Source organism: Procambarus clarkii, chromosome 76 (genome assembly GCF_040958095.1).
Source record: "Procambarus clarkii isolate CNS0578487 chromosome 76, FALCON_Pclarkii_2.0, whole genome shotgun sequence".
In the NCBI taxonomy this organism is placed as follows: domain Eukaryota; kingdom Metazoa; phylum Arthropoda; class Malacostraca; order Decapoda; family Cambaridae; genus Procambarus; species Procambarus clarkii.
The window spans coordinates 22,367,985-22,388,276 of NC_091225.1; the positions used below are offsets into that span (position 1 = coordinate 22,367,985).

The following is a 20,292-nucleotide window of genomic DNA, read 5'->3' on the forward strand; positions in this document are numbered from 1 at the left end:
TTGCACATGAGTGATGGAACTGTTGCAGATGACAGGAAAGAAATGAGTGAAATATGGAGGCTTCAGTATGATTCTGTTTTCAGTGAAACCCTGAACACATTGAAGATCAGTGATCCAAATGAATTCATAAATGTGACGCCAACATTGAACTATATACTGTACAGGTATCGGATGTTACCCTAACCCCAACATTGAACCATATACTGTACAGGTATCGGGTGTTACCCTAGCCCCACTGGACTTTAAATTAGCAATAGACAGCATGCCCTGCACTCTGCACCATGCCCAGACTCCCAAAATTCTATATTCATCAAGAAGTGCAAAACACCATCACATGCCCTAAACATGTTTTGGAAATGGAGCCTAGATATGACATATGTACTTAAAACAGCAGAGATAAGGGCAGTACTTACTGGGCACCTAGGGAAGGAAACTCTAGGTGCATGCAGCCTGAGTACTGTAGAATATTACTCCTGGCTCACACACCACCTGTAGAGACAGACCATGCCACAAGGCACAGAAATTGAAACCAAAGCAGGAGTCAGAGGCACATGACCTGTCAGAATCACATCAGCCAAGAACTGGTGGTTGGATCGCCAGCGCGAGGGTCTGGGGCTCCCCTCTTCCCCCTCCCGGGGAGGGGGGTTGCACAGACAGCGGCACTGCAATATGATGACGTCATGCTCGTTTGCTAATTTTCGTTTGGGGAGTTCTGTCCACTTGTTCGGTTTTCGGTAGCAATAGTTTCACCTGAATAGGGATTTGTTTTGGGGTGCCTACCCTTCTGGGTGCCAAACCCCTTCAATGGCAGACATAGAATGCTCCCAACCACTTTTTTTTTTTTTTTTTTTTATAGGCCATTGCTCCTCGTGCCTCTCTGAAGGGGCCAGGTTCTGGCCGTGGTCCCTGGTAGGCAAGAACTCCATGCACATTGATTGATGCCAGAAAGTTATACATATCCATATCAGCCTGGATAGCTCCGGGAAGCTGACGGAGCTCCCCACAGAAAAGCTTAGATACAGGGGGGAGATAACAAAAGCAATTTCTTCAACCGATATAGCTCCCCTACACAAGGGAGGGAGCAAAGCATTGGCAAAAGATTATAGACCAGTTGCACTAACATCATGCACACAGTTTTTGAAAGAGTGAGCAGGAGTCAGAGCTTCAGTTTTATGGGGGAACTGACCTTCATAATCCAGGTCAACGTGGATTTAGAGCTGGAAGATAATGCCTTTCATAGTTACTTGAAAACTTGGGGTCTGTATTATCTGAGCCTGCCTCAAGACTTATCATATAGCTGCCAATTTTCAGGCTCATTTTTCCTGTATTCATGGATTGCTACATTGTTCTATTTTATGCCCTGGCATTGGCTCCTATTCTGTTTAGGGACTCGGAGTTGGAGGGGGTTTGCGAATTCCATCTTCAGTAAGAATTGCATTTTTTCCTTCCTTGGCTGCTGTGGTTTGTCTAATGTCTGGTTCCCCCCTCCCATCCCCCTGGTTCGGGCTCGGAAACACTTGAGGATTTTGGAGTCAGCTCAGGGTTCAGCTTTGGAGGTAGTTGGCCACTAAGCTCATGGAGGGTCTGAGAGTGCATTTAACCACTCCAGGACTTAAATTTCCATCTGTTGATGAGGGTATTTTGCTCCAGGGAAGAACTTTATTTGTATAGGGTGTTTTATGTAGCTTGAGGGCACCAGTCCCCCCAGCCACAGGGCTTGGCGAAAAGGTACCCCTAAGCATACCTAATTCCCTATCAAACACAAACTAAAATACACAAAAATGGCAGATTTCATCACAACCCACAAGAGTTAAGATGATATTAATAACACACAATACTAACATGAAAATAACATACACAAAATGGAAAATTCTTTTGTATTTGTTTTTTTTATATGGGACACGGCACACAAAGTGAGAGGAGTAGTCGGCCGCTTCCCCCTCATCCTCCTCCTGTTCCACCCCTCCCCCCTCCACTTCCACCCCTCCCCCATCCACTTCCACCCCCCTTTCCCATCCACCCCTTCCCATCCACCCCTTCCCTGGATAGTTCTTTCATCTGCCATTTGGTTTCATGGAAATGTCTTATATCTAGAAGTTCCCATTGTCCCACCTTTTGTCTCTTTTGACATAAGTGGACATTTTTTGGTTCCTCCTGCAGGATCAAGCCCTTGCTTCTGCTTTTTGGCTGTGGGAAGAGGTCCCCGATTCATTCTGGTTTGCTGACAATCTTCTTTCCTTGAAGACTTGGCAAGGCTTCTGTCGAACCTGAGCACTTGAGTAGCAGAAAGCGAGTTCCATCTTTCAGATGTTCATGAGCAGTGCTGCTTTTGTATTACCTTAGAACTGCTTGTTTGTTCCAGTGGGCAAGTGGCAGCTCTATATTCAGCTACCTATGCACTGTGGAGCCTTTACTGTGAAGTATCACAGAACTTGGACCCACCTGGTGGCCATTTTGCACATCTGGGTAGTTATTGAGCTGTTCTCAGAAGCTCTATGATGGCTTTGTGGTTCCGGTGCCTGTCCCTGGTGTGGCTGCTTTGCTGCATGTGGTTACAACTTCAGCAGCTCTGTTGAAGCTGCTCGCTCCCTCCCTCGGGAGGCTGTGGCGCTTTTATACTTAGCCTGTCTTGCAGGTTATGCTGGACCTGTCATTGGATTCAATCATATCCTTAGTCCTTTTGTTTGCCTCCCTCTTCTTTTTACAGAGGAGATTGTGATTGCTGTTACCTTTTGGCCACTCAGTTTCTTCTGCAGAGGGGTTCTGTGCCCTCTTTTTGGAGGTGATCTGCCAGGATTGTGGCCTTCCCTGTTGTTAGTAGGGGTAGGCTTTAGTTGGAATCAGATTCCTGGGCCTTTGCACTTCCTTTAGCTGATGCCGTCTTTCTTGATGTCACAACTGTGCATCATGGAAGGATGGCTCTGCACTGTCGTTTTGTGGTTTGTCGCCATTTGATATCACTGTGGAAGGCCATCTCGCCCATTTTGCCTGTTCCTGGTCCCATAATATGTGGGCTTATTGAGTAGTTTTCATTAGTCCATTCATTCGATTCATTCCCCCCTCCCCTGTCCACTCCCGTTTCCCTTAAGTTCAGTGATTTTCAATAAGGCATCTTCTCTTCAGCTCTGCTTTCATTGTGGTGTAGCTGGACTCGGATGTGGGAGAGATAATCTCCTTTTTGAAGGATGTTCCAGTTAGTTGTTCCTGGTCCTCAGTTGAGATTTGGTGGAGCTACTGTACATTTTTGACCTCAGGATTGACCAGCTTCTTTACATGACCACTTCAGCTCAGGTTTGCCTGGTGTTTCAGGCTGATTCCTGGATGGTGTCCCTGAACCTCAAGGTTACATGCTGGCACATTTCTATTCATCCAAGGGTCCAGGACTGATTATGGTTTCTTGTGGGGTGTCAAGCTTACTGCATTAAGGGTCTGCCCTTGGGCTTGAGTCTGACTCCTCGTATCTTTACCTGGTAAGTGCATGAAGTTGTGACTGGCTACATCTCGTGGGGTTTGTGTTTTGACCTTTATCAATGGTCCTGGGATCGATCCCAGGCGCCGACGAGAAACAATGGGCAGAGTTTCTTTCACCCTATGCCCCTGTTACCTAGCAGTAAAATAGGTACCTGGGTGTTAGTCAGCTGTCACGGGCTGCTTCCTGGGGGTGGAGGCCTGGTCGAGGACCGGGCCGCGGGGACACTAAAAACCCCCGAAATCATCTCTAGATAACCTCAAGAATGATTAGGTCAAAAATAGCTCGGAGAAATAGCTTCAAGGAGCTACTGGGGCTCGACCAGAAAGAAGCATTTTTATTACATTTAATGCTTTTTTTTATTAACGACTTTGAATGCACAAATACAGTATTTATTTACTGCTCTGATTACTGGGTAAGTAGTTCTTTCATTTTTCTAGTAGGAAATTTTGCCACTTAGAATGACTTTTTGCTTACATTGTTTACAAAATATTAATTGTACGCACGCACACACAGGTATATGAAGAGACATCTGGTGTAACTGTTGGTGATCCAGTGTTGAAAACTGGAAAGCCTCTGTCTGTGGAGTTGGGCCCTGGAATAATGGGTAACATCTATGATGGTATCCAGCGTCCACTGCAGGAGATTTGTGACCTCACACAGTCTATCTACATTCCTAAGGGTGTCTCTACGCCTGCTCTCTCTCGTTCCAAGATGTGGGAATTTATACCGGAGCGGACTGTTAAGGTTAGTATTTTAAAAATTCTCCCATTATTGCCTTGCAGTTAAATGTAACCTGGAAATTTGGTAAGATTTGTAAAAATTACAATAGTTTTGCTATTTTTATGTAGGGATAAAGTGTTTTATTCAAAAAGATTCGCTAGATGAGAGCATTAACAATCATATTACGGATAAAGACATGAAGGAATAAAGAAAATTGGGCGAGATTATAGCTTAAAGTGCTTAGGAAATTGCCTTGTTTCACCTTGGAGTTTCACCTTGGAGTTTCACCTTGGGGTTTCACCTTGGGGTTTCACCTTGGAGTTTCACCTTGGGGTTTCACCTTGGGGTTTCACCTTGGAGTTTCACCTTGGGGTTTCACCTTGGGGTTTCACCTTGGGGTTTCACCTTGGGGTTTCACCTTGGGGTTTCACCTTGGGGTTTCACCTTGGGGTTTCACCTTGGAGTTTCACCTTGGAGTTTCACCTTGGGGTTTCACCTTGGAGTTTCACCTTGGAGTTTCACCTTGGAGCTTCACCTTGGGGCTTCACCTTGGGGCTTCACCTTGGGGCTTCACCTTGGGGCTTCACCTTGGGGCTTCACCTTGGGGTTTTGAGAGGAAATGCGATTTGAGCTCGGCATTCTACTTCAATTGATTTTTTCAGTCATCTTTGTGTTCAAGAGTCATGGCAGATATGGAAAAAGGCTAACATATTCCAATCAATAAAAAATGGTAGCAGGAAAGACTCTTAGTTATAGATCTAATCATTGATAAGTGTAGCAGTCAAAATATAAGTCTTTGCTAACATAAACTTGCTCTGTTAGGCTTTAGCTTGCAACAGCCTGTAGGGCCACTATCCACTACAATGCAGGCTGTCTGGCACTATCTACGTACTTGTACATTGCCTATTGATAACCTCTACTTTTGTTCCAGCAATATTTCATATACTTGGTAGAAGGAAATTTGCAAATATTGTACAAGAAATAATGCCAGAAAAAAATGAATGTTTTCACAAGGCAATTAGATACATTGCTGCAGGAAAAGTCAAACCAGCTGTGCTGTAGGGCCTGAATGCCACTGCAAGAACAACCTGACAAAGTTATCACCAGACAAGCTTAGCTCCTAGTCCAGACTTGAAGAGAAGAGCTTTTGAAACAAGCTACAGGCAAGACTACAGAATGTGGCACTATGGATTGCTGTCCCTCAAACTAGACCTTGTGGCTTGGCTCGGGCAAGGGTGTGGGGGAGGCAGAGGAGGACCAAAAACCAGCGTTCAGGCTGTCCAATTAAACGGAGGCTGAAGAGCAAGACTGTAGCTGTAGTGTGACTGCATGGGTTTTTACCTTAAACATGTGTACCTCTTTTCTATCTTACTCTTGTATCTTGGGAGAAATGTTCCCAGTCTCCAAAAAGGCAGGAAATGAATTGATTAGAATATTTACCTAAATTTTATAATAGTGTTGTGAAAGTATGACTACTTTCATTTTGTCTAAATTTTGCTCCCATCTCACAGGTTGGAAGTCACATCACTGGAGGTGACATCTTTGGTATGGTACATGAAAACTCTATCATTGACCATAGAATAGTTCTGCCACCAAAAGCTCGTGGAACAGTTACATACCTTGCTGCTCCAGGCAACTACACTGTGGATGAATCAGTGCTGGAGGTAGAGTTTGATGGAGAGAAGCACAAGTACTCCATGATGCAGGTAAGACATACAAAAGTTTATAAAATTGTCTTGGTACAACCTTAGGATGATGATAACTATTTGTAGATATAAATGAAGAACAGTGTCTGTTCTTCGTAAGTTCCCAAATATATCTATAGTTTGAATATTTACTATTTTAGTGCTAAAGATTCTTTCTTGAATGGTCTTATTTTAACACTGCCACTGTTTGGTTAATCAGTTTATTTACAGTTTAAAATATTGTGATGCTTTTAACTCAGAATAAGGAAACTTTATAAGGGATATTCTGTCTAAGAATTATAGAAGAGTTTTATTAACTATAACATGCTCTGGTAATGAAATTTTTCATGAAAAGGGAAGCCATTTTATTGGTACAATAAATTTCCATCACTAACCTCAAATTCAGTTCACATTTTGTGATTGTTGTGGTAATTGATTTCTGGTAGCATCAGATTCTACCAGTAGAAACTAGAATTAAGATTTTAAATTTTTAACTTGTTACAATGGATCCTCAGTGTAAAGAACCACACTAACGAATTCCTGGATGGTCTAAACAGTTTGTGCTCTGTGCAAATTGTTCAGTGGAATCAAAATGTTCAATTAAGTGAGGCTTGTTCGCTGTGAGCCGCTGCCAAGGCCAGGTGTTGGGATACATCTGTGCTAGCAGTATTCACCAAATCCAAGTGTAAATTATTGGACAGTGCTGGCCCTCTGGTAGCTTGGGGTGCCACCTGGTGCTGGTATGGGTAGTCAACTTAGTGGGAATTAGGTTGTTCTGAACTGTTTAGCGATTAGAGAGTTGTAAATATTTTTCTCGTAGGAGCGTCTAGTCTTTGTAGTGTTTTCTTTTGTGGCAGTTAAAGGTTAACTGTTGGTTTGATGTTGGATCTCATGAGTTTCCAAGTCACAATTGAGAAAGATCATTGTAATCTCTCGCTAGCGCGCACACAATTTTTGCCCGTATGCAAAGATGGAACATTGTTAAAATATAACACAGCAATCATGTTCACATTCGGGTGATAAGTAAGTCTTTCGTAAGTCTTTCAGCTTGTGTGATAAGTGAAGGTTTATCATGGTTTTCTTTTGTTACAGGAGAGAAGTGGCAATGTTATTGAATAATTTTTTTTTAACTAACTGAAAATAAAGCAGAAGTTTTAGTGAATTAACATCTGGGGAAAATCAAAATCTTTTCTAAATAAACATTCACTTGCTGCACTTGATCACTATACTTGATCACTATACTGTACTATGATCAAGTTGGACTTGATCACTATACTTGATCACTATACTGTACTATGATCAAGTTGGACTTGATCACTATACTTGATCACTATACTGTACTATGATCAAGTTGGACTTGATCACTATACTGCACACTGCTTGATATACAAAACTGTATAATGTAGAAGGAATAATAAAATATTTTAGCATACATCTTCATTTTGCTTTTGGTATTTTGCTTTACTTGGGTTTAGAAATAGTTAGTGGTAGGCTACAAATATTACTAATAAAGTACTGGAGTGTAAATATGTCTCTGCAGTTTCTTACATGTCATAATTTTAAAATAAATTAAACAAATGTTAAAAAATATTACAGGTATGGCCGGTGCGTCAACCACGACCAGTGAGTGAGAAACTGCATGCAAATCACCCCTTGTTAACTGGGCAGCGAGTTTTGGATTCTCTCTTCCCCTGTGTCCTGGGAGGAACCACGGCTATCCCTGGTGCTTTTGGTTGTGGAAAGACTTGCATTTCTCAGGCATTGTCCAAGTACTCCAATTCCAATGTGATTATCTATGTGGGATGTGGAGAGCGAGGAAACGAGATGGCTGAGGTAGGTATCCAATGGTTTACAGTATTTTCTGTGTAACAATAACGTCACTCTGGACACGGTACTAGTGAACTGTTGGTCTATTTTAACTGGTTACTCTGAAGGTGATCTGGAAAGTTGTTCTAAGGGACAGATTTATATTTTTATAGAAATATGTAATGATGTAAAACAGATTTGCTAAGTCTGACTTAGGTTAAGGTATATTGTAAAGTATAACAATGATTTTTTTCTTGTATTTTTGTTGTTCATGCTCTAGTAGGGTGCATGTGTAAGTACTACATTGCAATGGTGTATGTATAAACCAATCGAACCAATTGAACCAATTGGTTCAATTGGAAGCAATTGGAACTGAATTATACCAACCAATAGCAATTGGTTTGTACGCTGGAATCAATCGTATTGGCGTTTGCCTTTCCATTGGAGACTTACGGCGCCGTGGAGAGGGGGAAACTTGCTGCATGGGTAACAGCTTCTCCTCCGTATCAACCTACCCTGGCTTTGCGCCCTAGAGAGGCCACTCCAGACCAACAACGAGAGCGTAACTCCAGTCTCCTGAGACTGATGGATGCCTACTGTGTATAATTACATGTATAACTACCTAAGTGTAGTTAGAAGATGAGAGCTATGCTTGTGGTGTCCTATTATCTCTATAATCTTTGTCATGTGCCACTTTGAAACTTGTGATGGTTTTGGCAGTCACTGCCTTCTCCCTTGTTCCAACCATCTATATCTCTGCAATAGATAATTTCTGTTTTTTGTCAGCTCCTTTGCTTCCATGGTTTGAATCAATTCTTTAAGTTGCAGGTTTAAACAATTCCTTGTCTATTTTGTTTTGTTCAGTCCTTACACTGCTTTGTGCATAGTGCTCATATCACCATTTTTCCTCCTAACTTGTAGCTTTGGCATATTTAACACCTCTCACCTCTTCTCGTAGCTCATGTCTTTCAGTTCCGGAAGCCATTTAGTAGCATGTCTTTGCACATTTTCTATATATTCATGTGCCCTTTGAGATAAGCACCATACAACTACTATATAATTCACTTTTGATATTATGAATGCTATGGACAATATCTTCATTAATTCCCAATCTATGCGTTTAAGAGATTCAGAAATTCACAAGTATAGCATAGGCACCTCTCTCAATACCTTCGATGTGGTTCTCTGGGGACAGTTTACTATCCATAACCATAACCAGGTTAGGGGGGCCTGACGGCGGAGTGTACAGCACTCGGGATTCATAATCCTGAGGTTCCGGGTTCAATTCCCGGTGGAGGCGGAGACAAATGGGCAGAGTTTCTTTCACCCTGATGCCGCTGTTCACCTAGCAGTAAATGGGTACCTAAGAGTTACAGCTGCTACGGGCTGCTTCCTGGGGTTGTGTAACAAAAAGAAGGCCTGGTTGAGGATCAGGCCGCAGGAACGCTAAACCCCGAAATCATCTTGAGATAAGTTAACCCATAGGTCTATTTGTCAAAGTTGTTTAGCATTTTTTTTATAGTTTATTCCAGTTGGTTAAATGTAGTTTTTTTGTCCTATTTCACATTGTCTTCCTTTGATAGGTCTCTTCTTTATGACCAGTTTCCCCATCCTTATCATAAATGTTTTGGCATTTTTTGAGCACTTCTGCCACTTATATTTAGCTCCATTTAGGGTCACCCTTAACCATTGGGGTGTGCATTTCCCTCTTAAAATATTTCAAGAAAAATGGTTCCTTCTGTGCAAATGAGTTAAACTTTTTAAACAAATTTTATGTTCTTCTTTGGATAGGAAGAATTTCAAATTAATTAAATTCTGATACTAATATCAGTTCCTAAAATTTGGATTGTGTTACTCCTTCATTTAATGTTTCTTTTCAGTTTGAATCTGGGTTAACAAAATAAATATGGGTGACTGAAGGAAAACACTAAAAATAGTATCTACCCTAATACTGTACGGTTTTTTTAATTAATATTTTTGGCTACAATGGTGCTACATGCTCCAAAATTCCTCTCAACTATTGTTTGTTAAATAAAAATGTATAACTTTTTAGGTAATAATAGCTAGATATATCAAATCATAGTAATTATAAAGATTTTTAAGCAAAACTCAACTTGCTTAGTTTTATAGCAAGTGATAGTGATGTGACTGATGCTTGAGTCTAGTTGAACTAAAATAAGCGCTGTGACATATGACATAAGTCGGTGTCCAAGGATTGAGGGGCGAATCTTCCTCTTCACACATCTACTGATTCTGCTCTAGTCAAAACATTGTCTTCCGTACACATATTTATGGGGCCTGACAGCTGAGTGAGTGAACAGCGCTCGGGATTCATATTCCTGAGATTCCAGGGTCGATCCCCGGCGTAGGCAGAAACAAATGGGCAGAGTTTTTCACCCTGATGCCCCTGTACACCTAGCAGTAAATAGGTAACTGGGAGTTAGACAGCTGTTACAGGCTGCTTACTGTAATTACCTAAGTGTAGTTACAGGACGAGAGCTATGCTCGTGGTGTCCCGTCTACCCAGTACTCTTTGTCATATAACGCTTTAAAACTTTGTGTGTTTTTGTGTGGTTGAGGGGGGGGGGGAGGATAAAAACAAAAATCAGTTGATTGATTGACAGTTGAGAGGTGGGCCCAAAGAGACAGAGCTCAACCCCCGCAAGCACAACTAGGTGTGTACACAGAAATCACAATAACATGATATATAAAATGAACAAATCCACAAAGGCCGTGATTAGGGGTTCGAGCATAGGTTCGAACCCTCATCACGGCCCTTTTGGATTTGTTCATTGTTTTCAATTGTAAAACATTCCACTAATCCAAAAGTTTTATAAATTGTTACTACTTCTGTGGCTCTTTCTAACCTAGATGTTGCCTCATTTTCTTGGCCTCAAAAACTTGTTAGGCACTTGTTTCTGTCTGTCTTGTGCCAGTTGTGTATTTGTTGCCGACTCCTTTATACTTTTCTGTCTGAACAACTCTGTTCACTTTGATTTCTGGCTTCCCTTTCCACTTTTTATATTGATTATTTTTCTCTGTATGCCTTGTACATATACATTTGTCTATACCTTGTATGTATACATTTGTCTGTATACCTGGTATGTATACATTTGTTTGTATACCTTGTACATATACATTTGTCTGTATACCTTGTTTATATACATTTGTCTGTATGCCTTGTATGTATACATTTGTCTGTATACCTTGTACATGTACATTTCTATGTCTGTATACCTTGTACATATACATTTGTCTTGTGTAATTCCTCCATGTAAACTGACCAAATATCTTTCCTCTATTGGATGATACATTGGATATTCCTACCTAACTTCTTGTAAGGTGCTGTCTAGATTTGACCTGGCACTTTTCCTTTTTTTTTCTTAGTTTTCTTTCTCCATGGTTTTTCGTTTAGCTTGACAGAGCTCTATTTTTTCCCCTTCATTAATTTCCTAATTTTACCTTTCTGTTTTAAAAAAGTTTACTTCTAGGTTAGTGGCATTCTGATCCCTAACTTTAATGTACTGTATCATAACTGTACAATTATTTATTATATTTCCTTAGCTCGGAACCCTACATTTGTCAGCATTAAAGTGCATCTATTTTTTTTCTTCAATAGGTCTGAGATTCTTATGGCTAGGTTGATATTATCTTCAGTTACACTCAAGTGCTGTTCTGTATAATGGTAGTGATGCCCTGTGTATTCCTGTCGGACTGGTTGTTGATCCTTAGAAAGGCACAGTGGATCAATACAGTACTGTTTAACTGTTGGCATAATATTGCTCACAGGAAACTTTTCACTACCTCAAAAGCTTTTTTTTAATACTGTTGGCTGCAGTACCCATTTAGATAATTTTACTGTAATAAATTGTCACATAGTTCAGAGCTAAGCAACATATTAATTAAAAAATTATTCTAACAGGTATTGCGTGATTTCCCCGAGTTGGAGTTGGAGATCGATGGCAAGAAAGACTCTATCATGAAACGCACATCTCTTGTTGCCAATACATCCAACATGCCTGTAGCTGCACGAGAAGCTTCCATCTACACTGGCATCACGCTCTCGGAATACTTCCGTGACATGGGTCTCCATGTGTCCATGATGGCCGACTCTACCTCCCGTTGGGCTGAGGCTTTGCGTGAAATCTCTGGTAGACTGGCTGAGATGCCTGCTGATTCTGGTTATCCTGCATACTTGGGTGCTCGTCTGGCTTCTTTCTATGAACGTGCTGGTAGAGTCAAGTGTTTAGGCAACCCTGAGCGTGAAGGCTCGGTGACCATTGTGGGTGCAGTGTCTCCTCCTGGTGGTGACTTCTCCGATCCTGTAACTTCTGCCACACTTGGTATTGTACAGGTGTTCTGGGGTCTTGACAAGAAGCTGGCACAGCGTAAACATTTCCCCTCAGTCAACTGGCTTCAATCATACTCAAAGTACATGCGTGCTCTAGAGGAGTATTATGATGCAAACTATCCTGAATTTATTTCATACAGGTTTGTAACTTTTTATGTATTATTAACAAATAGTTTAATATTTTTCTGGTATGTTTTTATATTATGAAAACAGTATTTTTTTTTACTTATTGTAAAAATTATTGGAATTTTTGTTAATCAATTATATTTTTTCTTTAAGGACCAAAGTAAGAGAAATTCTGCAGGAGGAAGATGACCTGGCTGAGATTGTGCAGCTGGTAGGCAAGGCTTCACTCTCTGATGCTGACAAGATTACACTGGAGGTTGCCCGAATTATCAAGGATGACTTCCTCCAACAAAATTCTTACACTTCATATGATCGCTTTTGTCCATTCTACAAGACGGTCGGGATGATGAAAAATATTGTTGCCTTTTACGATATGTCGCGACAAATTGTCAACCGTACAGCGCAGAGTGACAATAAGGTAGGTCTTGGGTGGCATAATAAAACCATTTTTTTTATGGAGAAATTGTAATTTAATGGTATTTGGTAAAATTAAAATTTCTTTAATGCAAATATCGTACAAGGGACTTGTTTATTCAATGCCCGAATAATAGGTAAAGTGTATGGAATAGCACATACAACAGGAAGTTGTTGTTTATCTAATGGGTAATTTTTTAATTTGACATTGTATGGTGCTCTTTGATAGCATTTAAGGCATAACTTGTTACATTAGCATCCTTTAAGCTCATTTTTATTTTATCCTCTTATTATGGGTATTAGGGGAATGTGTGTTCATACATATATATATACAGAATATATATATATTTTTTTGTTCTGGTGTACTTTATTAGATATTTAAAGGCAGCAAGATGTACTGTTTTTCTGTGGTTGGCCGCCCCAACTGCTTGATCAGCACCAAAGTATATTTAGGTGTTAGTGAGGGTGGATACACATGTGTAGTCCCACACCAGCTGTTTGCCCCTTTTCTAGGGGTATATTGTGATGCCATCTGGCCAAAGTGCGGGGTCATCCGGGGTTTGGTCCCCTAGGATGTGAGGTTTTCTCTCTCTGCTGGGCACTGAGCTGAGACAAGGCTCCTCTTGATGTCAATGACCTCGTTGTGTCTTGCATGCTAGACCTTTGAGCTTCCGTAGTGCAATCCATGCAGTCCATATTGTTCTGCTTCCACCCTGTTGCAAATACAGTACACTTATATTCAGTGTGAATTGAAGCACCAAGGCGGAGGGGCACTGTTACACGCAGGTAACACGAAGGGAGCCGGTCGGCCAAGCGGACAGCACACTGGACTTGTGATCCTGTGGTCCCGGGTTCGATCCTGGGCGCTGGTGAGAAACAATGGGCAGAGTTTCTTTCACCCTATGCCCCTGTTACCTAGCAGTAAAATAGGTACCTGGGTGTTAGTCAGCTGTCACGGGCTGCTTCCTGGGGATGGAGGCCTGGTCAAGGACCGGGCCGCGGGGACACTAAAGCCCCGAAATCATCTCAAGATCTCAAGGTATTCTGGATATAGACGTGTGCCTATTGCCGACATAGGTACTGCCAGAAAGAAGTCCCCTGCATGGGGGCAAGCACTGCCCCCATGCAGGGAATTTTATAAAATAAATATATATAAAAATGTGTGTGTGTGTATGTACTCACCTAGTTGTTCTCACCTACTTGTGCTTGCGGGGGTTGAGCTCTGTCTCTTTGGTCCTGCCTCTCAACTGTCACTCAACTGGTGTACAGATTCCTGAGCCTACTGGGCTCTATCATACTTATATTTGAAACTGTGTATGGAGTCAGCCTCCACCACATCACTTCCTAATGCATTCCATTTATTAACTACTCTGACACTGAAAAAATTCTTTCTAACGTCTCTGTGGCTCATCTGGGTACTAAGTTTCCACCTGTGTCCCCTTGTTCATGTTCCACCCTTGCTGAAGATTTTGCCTTTGTCCACCATGTCAATTCCCCTGAGAATTCTTCTTCCGTGGTATGACACTGTCACATTTTTCATCGCGTGTTAATTTTAGTGATTTACACACATATACATACATACATATATATACAGGCGAGTACATGTATGTATGTGTGTAAATCACGAAAATTAACATGTGATGAAAAATATGACAGTGTCGGACCACGGAGGAAGAATTGAAATAAGGTAATTCCTAAGTACTTTCATATAGTAATACATCTTCAGAAGGAATGATTTACAAGTCAAGTATTGGACATACATATAGGCAGGAGAGAGAGGTGAAGTGAGGTACAATGAAAAATGAATGGGAATTAGGTGGATATAAATAAGAGCCGCATAAGAACTGCAGAAGGCCTGTTGGCCCATACGAGACAATTCCCATTTATACCCACTAATGGTTTATGGGCCCATAAAATAAGAGCTGCATCAATAGGCCCATACATGGATTATAATAGCATAAGATAGTAAATATTTACAAAGAATTAGTGAGACAAATGTGTATCAATGATCCTACTCAAATTGCCCTTTAATTGATCTATCAAAAATGGATCTAGGTTATATAAACCACTGCTAATGTTCAAATTACATTCTTTTGTAATCTGTATTAAAGCAGATTCAATTATGTTTCTATTGAAAGTGATTTTACAATTTGTTATTGAAGAAGCCATGTCCCAATCAATTTTGTGAGAATTTTCTGACAAATGAACATACAAAGCATTAGACAATTAGCCATGACTTAGAGTATTTATGTTGAAAAATTTTACATTTCAAATCTTTAGATCTTTCCCCAACATAGAACCTATTAGTCTTTACAATTTATTTTATAAATGACACAATTATCACTAAGAGTTCTTATGCGGCTCTTATTTATATGCACTAATTCCCATTCATTTTTCGTTGTACCTCACTTCACTTCACCTCTCTCTCTCTTGCCTATATATATGTCCAATACTTGACTTGTAAATCATTCCTTCTGAAGATGTATTAATATTCGAAAGTACTGGAGGAAATTCCTGTTTCAATTCTAACTCTGTGGTCCGACACTGTAATATATATATACAGTAGAACCTCGAGTGATGACCGCCTCAAATGCCGACCAATTTGGGTAACGAACGCTCTGAATGCCGACAATTCGTGTCATTAAGCGACCGCTCGTTTGAATAACGTCAACACCACATGGTGGGGTCACGGGCTGCTTCTCACACGTTCTCCGACGCTTCCAACGATGCAAATAAATTATTTTTCTTTGTTTAAAGATGCTATTGATGCTGGAATGTTGCAAAGCATTGACTTTTTTGTAGAAAAACAAACTGGAATTTTTTTAAAAGAACAAATGTCAAAAAGGTTCGTTCAGTGTTTGTCAGGTAGGCTGCTCCATGTTTCTTAACACTTTGGCGTACCCCGCGCGCCACCCCTCAACTGTGCGATTTGGGTCCCGGCGTTTCACGGGAGCGCGCGATAATTCTGAAAAGTGTATACTCTCTTCAACTTTGTCACCTCAATTCTCGTCCTACGAGATTAAATTTGGTATCATTGTGTTCGCAATAGAACTCTCTACAGCACTAAAGGCATATAAACTCCAAAAGGCCGGCTAATTACCCGCAGCAAACAGAGAAAGTGCGAACGAGTTACCCAGGAGCGCGCAAAAGCGATAAAATGTGTTCACTCTTTTTCACTCTGGTCACCTCAATTTTCGTCCTAAGTCTTTCATTTTGGTCTCAATGGGTTCGAAATTCAATTCTCTAGAGGAATATTAGCATATAAAATAAAAAACCTGGTCACGCTCCACCCGCCGACGAGTTGAAGACGGGCCACGCGTTAGCCGCAAGTGAGTGCCCAGACGCCTTCCAGCTACACTCCCAATTCCTGCCCACAAATGTTTAGTATTTAGTATTTTAGTATATTTAGTATTATAGTTTAGTATTTTTTGTGTAGTAGTTGTACATTACATAAGCATTGTAGATAGCCATTTGCACAAAATAGGTCATTTTCTTCGTCCATTTGTGAGTTTTCCTTATGAAGTGATATTTGATCATTTGGTCAAAGTGATCAACACCTTTCATGTTTGTATTGTAGTCACAGATTACATTCGCCTTGTTGACAGTTACCAAACAGTCCCCCAAAAATCGGATAAAAACCTGATTTTTGGCAATTATTTTAGTGGACGACGCAGCATTGCGTTATCCCTGAGATTACCGACAGTAAACGGATGACACAATGCTGCGTCATGCCCGGACTAAAGTGTTAAAATAAAATGAAAAAATGGAAAAAATGAAGAATTTTGAAAAGCAGAACAAATGTCAAAAAAGGTTCCTTCAGTGTTTGTCGGGTAGGCTGCTCCATTATTGAGAAATAAATGAAAAATACAAAACAAATGGAACACATTTGAAACACAAAGATTGTTATAATGGAGCAGCCTACCCGTCAAACACTGAACAAACCTTTATGGCATTTGTCCGTTTTTCAAATTTTCAACTTTTTTTTTTTTTTTTTTTTTAATAAATTTAAGAAACATGGAGCAGCCTACCTGACAAACACCGAACGAACCTTTTGCTATACAATAAATGAAAAAAATTGAACAAATTTGAAGAAATAAAAATGTCATAAAAGTTTGTTCATTGTATGTAAGGAAGGTAGGCTGCTCCATTATTTAAAACATTGAATATCATATTGATGTTTTTCGGTGGTAGATCGGATTATTTCTATTTACATATTCCTTTCAATCGGGAAGTTCATTTTGAATGATGTCAGTTTCATATGACGACCACGGCGCCGGAACGGATTAAAGTCGTTATTTGAGGTTCCTCTCTCTCTCCAAGCCAATTATTTTAGCTAAGAGTAAAAATGGGATTAAGAGATACTAGAAGTGGAAATGGGAGTAATGAATGGAAGAAGGGTGATAAGAGATGAGAATAAATAATGAAAGGAGGGAATATTAGTAAGGGAATTGAGAAAAGACTGAAATAGTATACTACTCTTGATTGGAAGTAAGAGTTGTCATGAGTAAAAGTAGTGTATTTTTTAAGCAGCTGGTTGTACATTTGATGATAATAACAATGGTGGAAGCATTTGAGAAATGTGGTATGAGTGAAAGTTGGTAAGGGAAGAGATGTGGAGTTGGTGATGAACAGTACACATAAGTGGTGTAGCCATATCAATAGAGTGCCTGAGAACCATTTAGCAAAAAGTGTGAAATAAAGGGATCATGATAAATGTAGATGACCAATATCTTGGAATTCCAGAGTGGTAAAATATGTAAATGTGTAAAATAAAGGTGGTGAGAGGAATTCCAGAGTTTCAAGGAATGAATAGTTTTTGTGGTATTAGTCTCTTGGAGAAACTTCTCTTGTTTGCACCCCATCATGAGCTCCTCCCAAGATTGAGTAACACTTGGGCTATAGATATAAATTGAATACTTTTGTGTAACATTTACCCATGCAAACATTCTTACCAACAGGTAACATGGCAGATTATTCGAGACTCAATGGGTCAGATATTGTACGAGCTGTCTTCTATGAAGTTCAAGGACACATTTAAGGATGGAGAGGTCAAGACGAAGAAAGATTTTGACGAAATTTATGAAAATATTCAACAGGCCTTCAGAAATCTTGAAGATTAAGAGGAGACACTACATGGTGGCACTCGCCTTTCTAATGTACTAATCAACCTAGTGATGCATCTTACATGCTGTTGTGTATAGCTCAAATTCATTGTATCATTGATTTGATTCACATACTCATAAACATAGCTCACAGCTCACTTGTGAGTAGGGTGCGCATTAGCTTGGTCAATTGTCAGGATTACAGTAGGAAAGTGTCGTATGAACCTTCTGGCCATTCCACTACCCAGTAATTTTTTGGGTAGTAAAGTATTGTGCTCGCCCTGTTCTGGATCATGTGGGCCTTATGTAAATTTTACTTAGTATTTATATAGTAGGGAGAGTACTATAATTTGTTTTGTATAGTTATACCATGAGATTTCTTTTAAAGTAAGTTATGTGTATAAAAACTATTCTCTCTCTCCATTGTTAGCCAAGGAAGGAGTGACTTGCTTGGGACTGGATGTTTGTTAATTTCATTAAGTGTTTAGTAGAAACTAGGCCATGGGGATGATGAAACCCAGTCAAAAATAGGTAGCCTAATGTGTGTGTATGTGTGTGTGGTGCGGAATGCACTGTCTGTACACAAGAAATTTACAAAATTTTTGCTTGTAAACTAGACATTCCAGACTCAAATTTTGTGTATATTTGTGAATTATATTACGAGTAAAGAGATGGGACGGGAAATTATTGTTTAATTTAATAAACCTCGCCATAGTTGCTTATCATGGTAAAGAATATGATCACAAAACAGATTTTTTCATAAGTTTGAATACATTATCTATTAACTATATTAGGAAAGATGTGAGAGATGTTACATGTCCATTGAATATACTTTAAGGTGAGACCCCTCATAGATTGTGCCATGGCATAGCGAGGGGGCTCACATATGACGCCCTCACCTGGTATGAGTTACCTTGGCTTTGTCTCCTGTCTCTCTAAGGGACAGTTTGAGTTGGAACCCAACCCAAACTAAGGGTTCTCATCAGTGTCACTGGCCCCGTCTCGGTAGATATGAGGGGGCCGCTCTTGGAGACTGGTTTCGAGTGTCTAGGCTGGGACATAAGGGGTAAAGAGGTCTTGCATCAGTATTGGAGAATGTTCAATGCAATAGAACCACTGTTATAAAGGATGTACTCATTCCTACACTCTTGTGTTCTGTCATCCTTGCTGTCTTAGTATGTGGTATCCTATGGGTCCAGGGCCCGACCCCTCTGCTTCACACCTGGAAACCAAACACTATTCAATGTTCAAATCATGTGGTAGGTGACCAGGCCATTGAGTTGTGTTGGCTTAGAAGTACCCGGGTCTCTCCTTTCCAGAGTGGATGCTACTTGCAAGCTCCGGTGATCCTGCTGTGTTGGGCCCTGACCGAGCTCTGTCTTTGGCGTGCCCTTCTGATCCTCTCCCTACCCTTGTCACTTCATCGGCAGGGGCATCTTCCATGTCCCAGGTGGTGACCAACTCATCACCTGGAGCACACTGCTGTTTGATACAATGGCACCTTACACCATATTTTGTATCATATTTAGGTATAACTGCATTTTTACAGGTAGACAATATGAAGGGGGTTACACTGTGTCAAGAGCTAGCTATGTAAATGCTAAAAAAATTGCCATCTTAGAGGATAGTCATAGAGGGTTATGTGATCAGTATTCACTGACAAACTTTACATGCATTATGAGGATGTCATGAACATGAGTGAATCAAGTCAGTGCAAAGCTCAAAGTACCTCATACCTGAAGGACCTGGACATTCAATAATGTAATGCGAGATCATAACCCAGTTCCTGTTCAGAGTTTGCACCTGGAGGGCTCAGGCTTGGAAGATCCGTCACATATCGCCACCTGCCATAGGTAATAGTAGCCCAACTTTGCTATTGGGGAAAGCATGGATATGTAAATTTCAATTTAATATGAACCATTGCTGCATATTTTGCTACATTACATGGGCAAAATAGTTTGGTGTCTATCTTGACAGTTGATTGACTGTTGCTTCTCATTCCATCTGGTCTGGCAAATGTTGAAGTCCTTTCTAGGGAAGCAGCTGATTGCCTAGCTACTCTGTAAAGTTTTGGGGAGATTCTAGTTCATGTCTCAAATTATACATCTAAATGCCAGCATTATATAATGAGGACATTATTATTCTTGTGCCCCATGTTTCAACAAAGAACAAGGACCATTATATAGTGATTGTCACAGATATTATTGCCATCCTAGAATTCCAAGGCCATTCTGTTATCCAGGTTGATACACAGTATTCACACATGGCTTCCCTGCAATCAGTGATGTTAAATCCTTTGTATTGTTAAGATCACTTTAGATGTTGTCTTCCCACCCTTGGTAATTCTTTCTGGTATCAAGTGTACTGTGCAGGAATATATTCTCTGTGCCTCTGCAGTAAGTGCTGGAAATATAAACATGGTGCTTCGATTTGTTGTAGGAAGAGTGTGTACCAAATTCTGCCTTTTCTTTTTTCTTTTTACACCATTTTCTTCATTAACTAGTGAGACCTACCCTGACTTCTCAGTTGTGTTTGCACTGTAAATTCGAGCAGGCCATCCTCAACCTGCAGCCTGTTCTTATAAACAAAGGCCAGTCCATTCCATGCACCCACTAA

The 20,292-nt window shown here is 40.4% G+C and overlaps 1 protein-coding gene across 1 annotated transcript in view; it reads left to right on the forward strand.

Annotated features, from left to right (window-relative positions):
* The window catches only part of LOC123771441 (V-type proton ATPase catalytic subunit A), a 37,268-nt gene extending 18,908 nt beyond the window's left edge, over positions 1 to 18,360 (forward strand). The window contains exons 4-9 of the mRNA XM_045763958.2: positions 3,986 to 4,216; positions 5,704 to 5,898; positions 7,474 to 7,710; positions 11,606 to 12,174; positions 12,314 to 12,578; positions 17,533 to 18,360. Coding sequence (XP_045619914.1) covers positions 3,986 to 4,216; positions 5,704 to 5,898; positions 7,474 to 7,710; positions 11,606 to 12,174; positions 12,314 to 12,578; positions 17,533 to 17,694 — 1,659 coding nt within the window. The 3' untranslated portion in view covers positions 17,695 to 18,360. The remainder of the gene's footprint in view (positions 1 to 3,985; positions 4,217 to 5,703; positions 5,899 to 7,473; positions 7,711 to 11,605; positions 12,175 to 12,313; positions 12,579 to 17,532) is intronic.
* Positions 18,361 to 20,292: the final 1,932 nt, after the last annotated feature.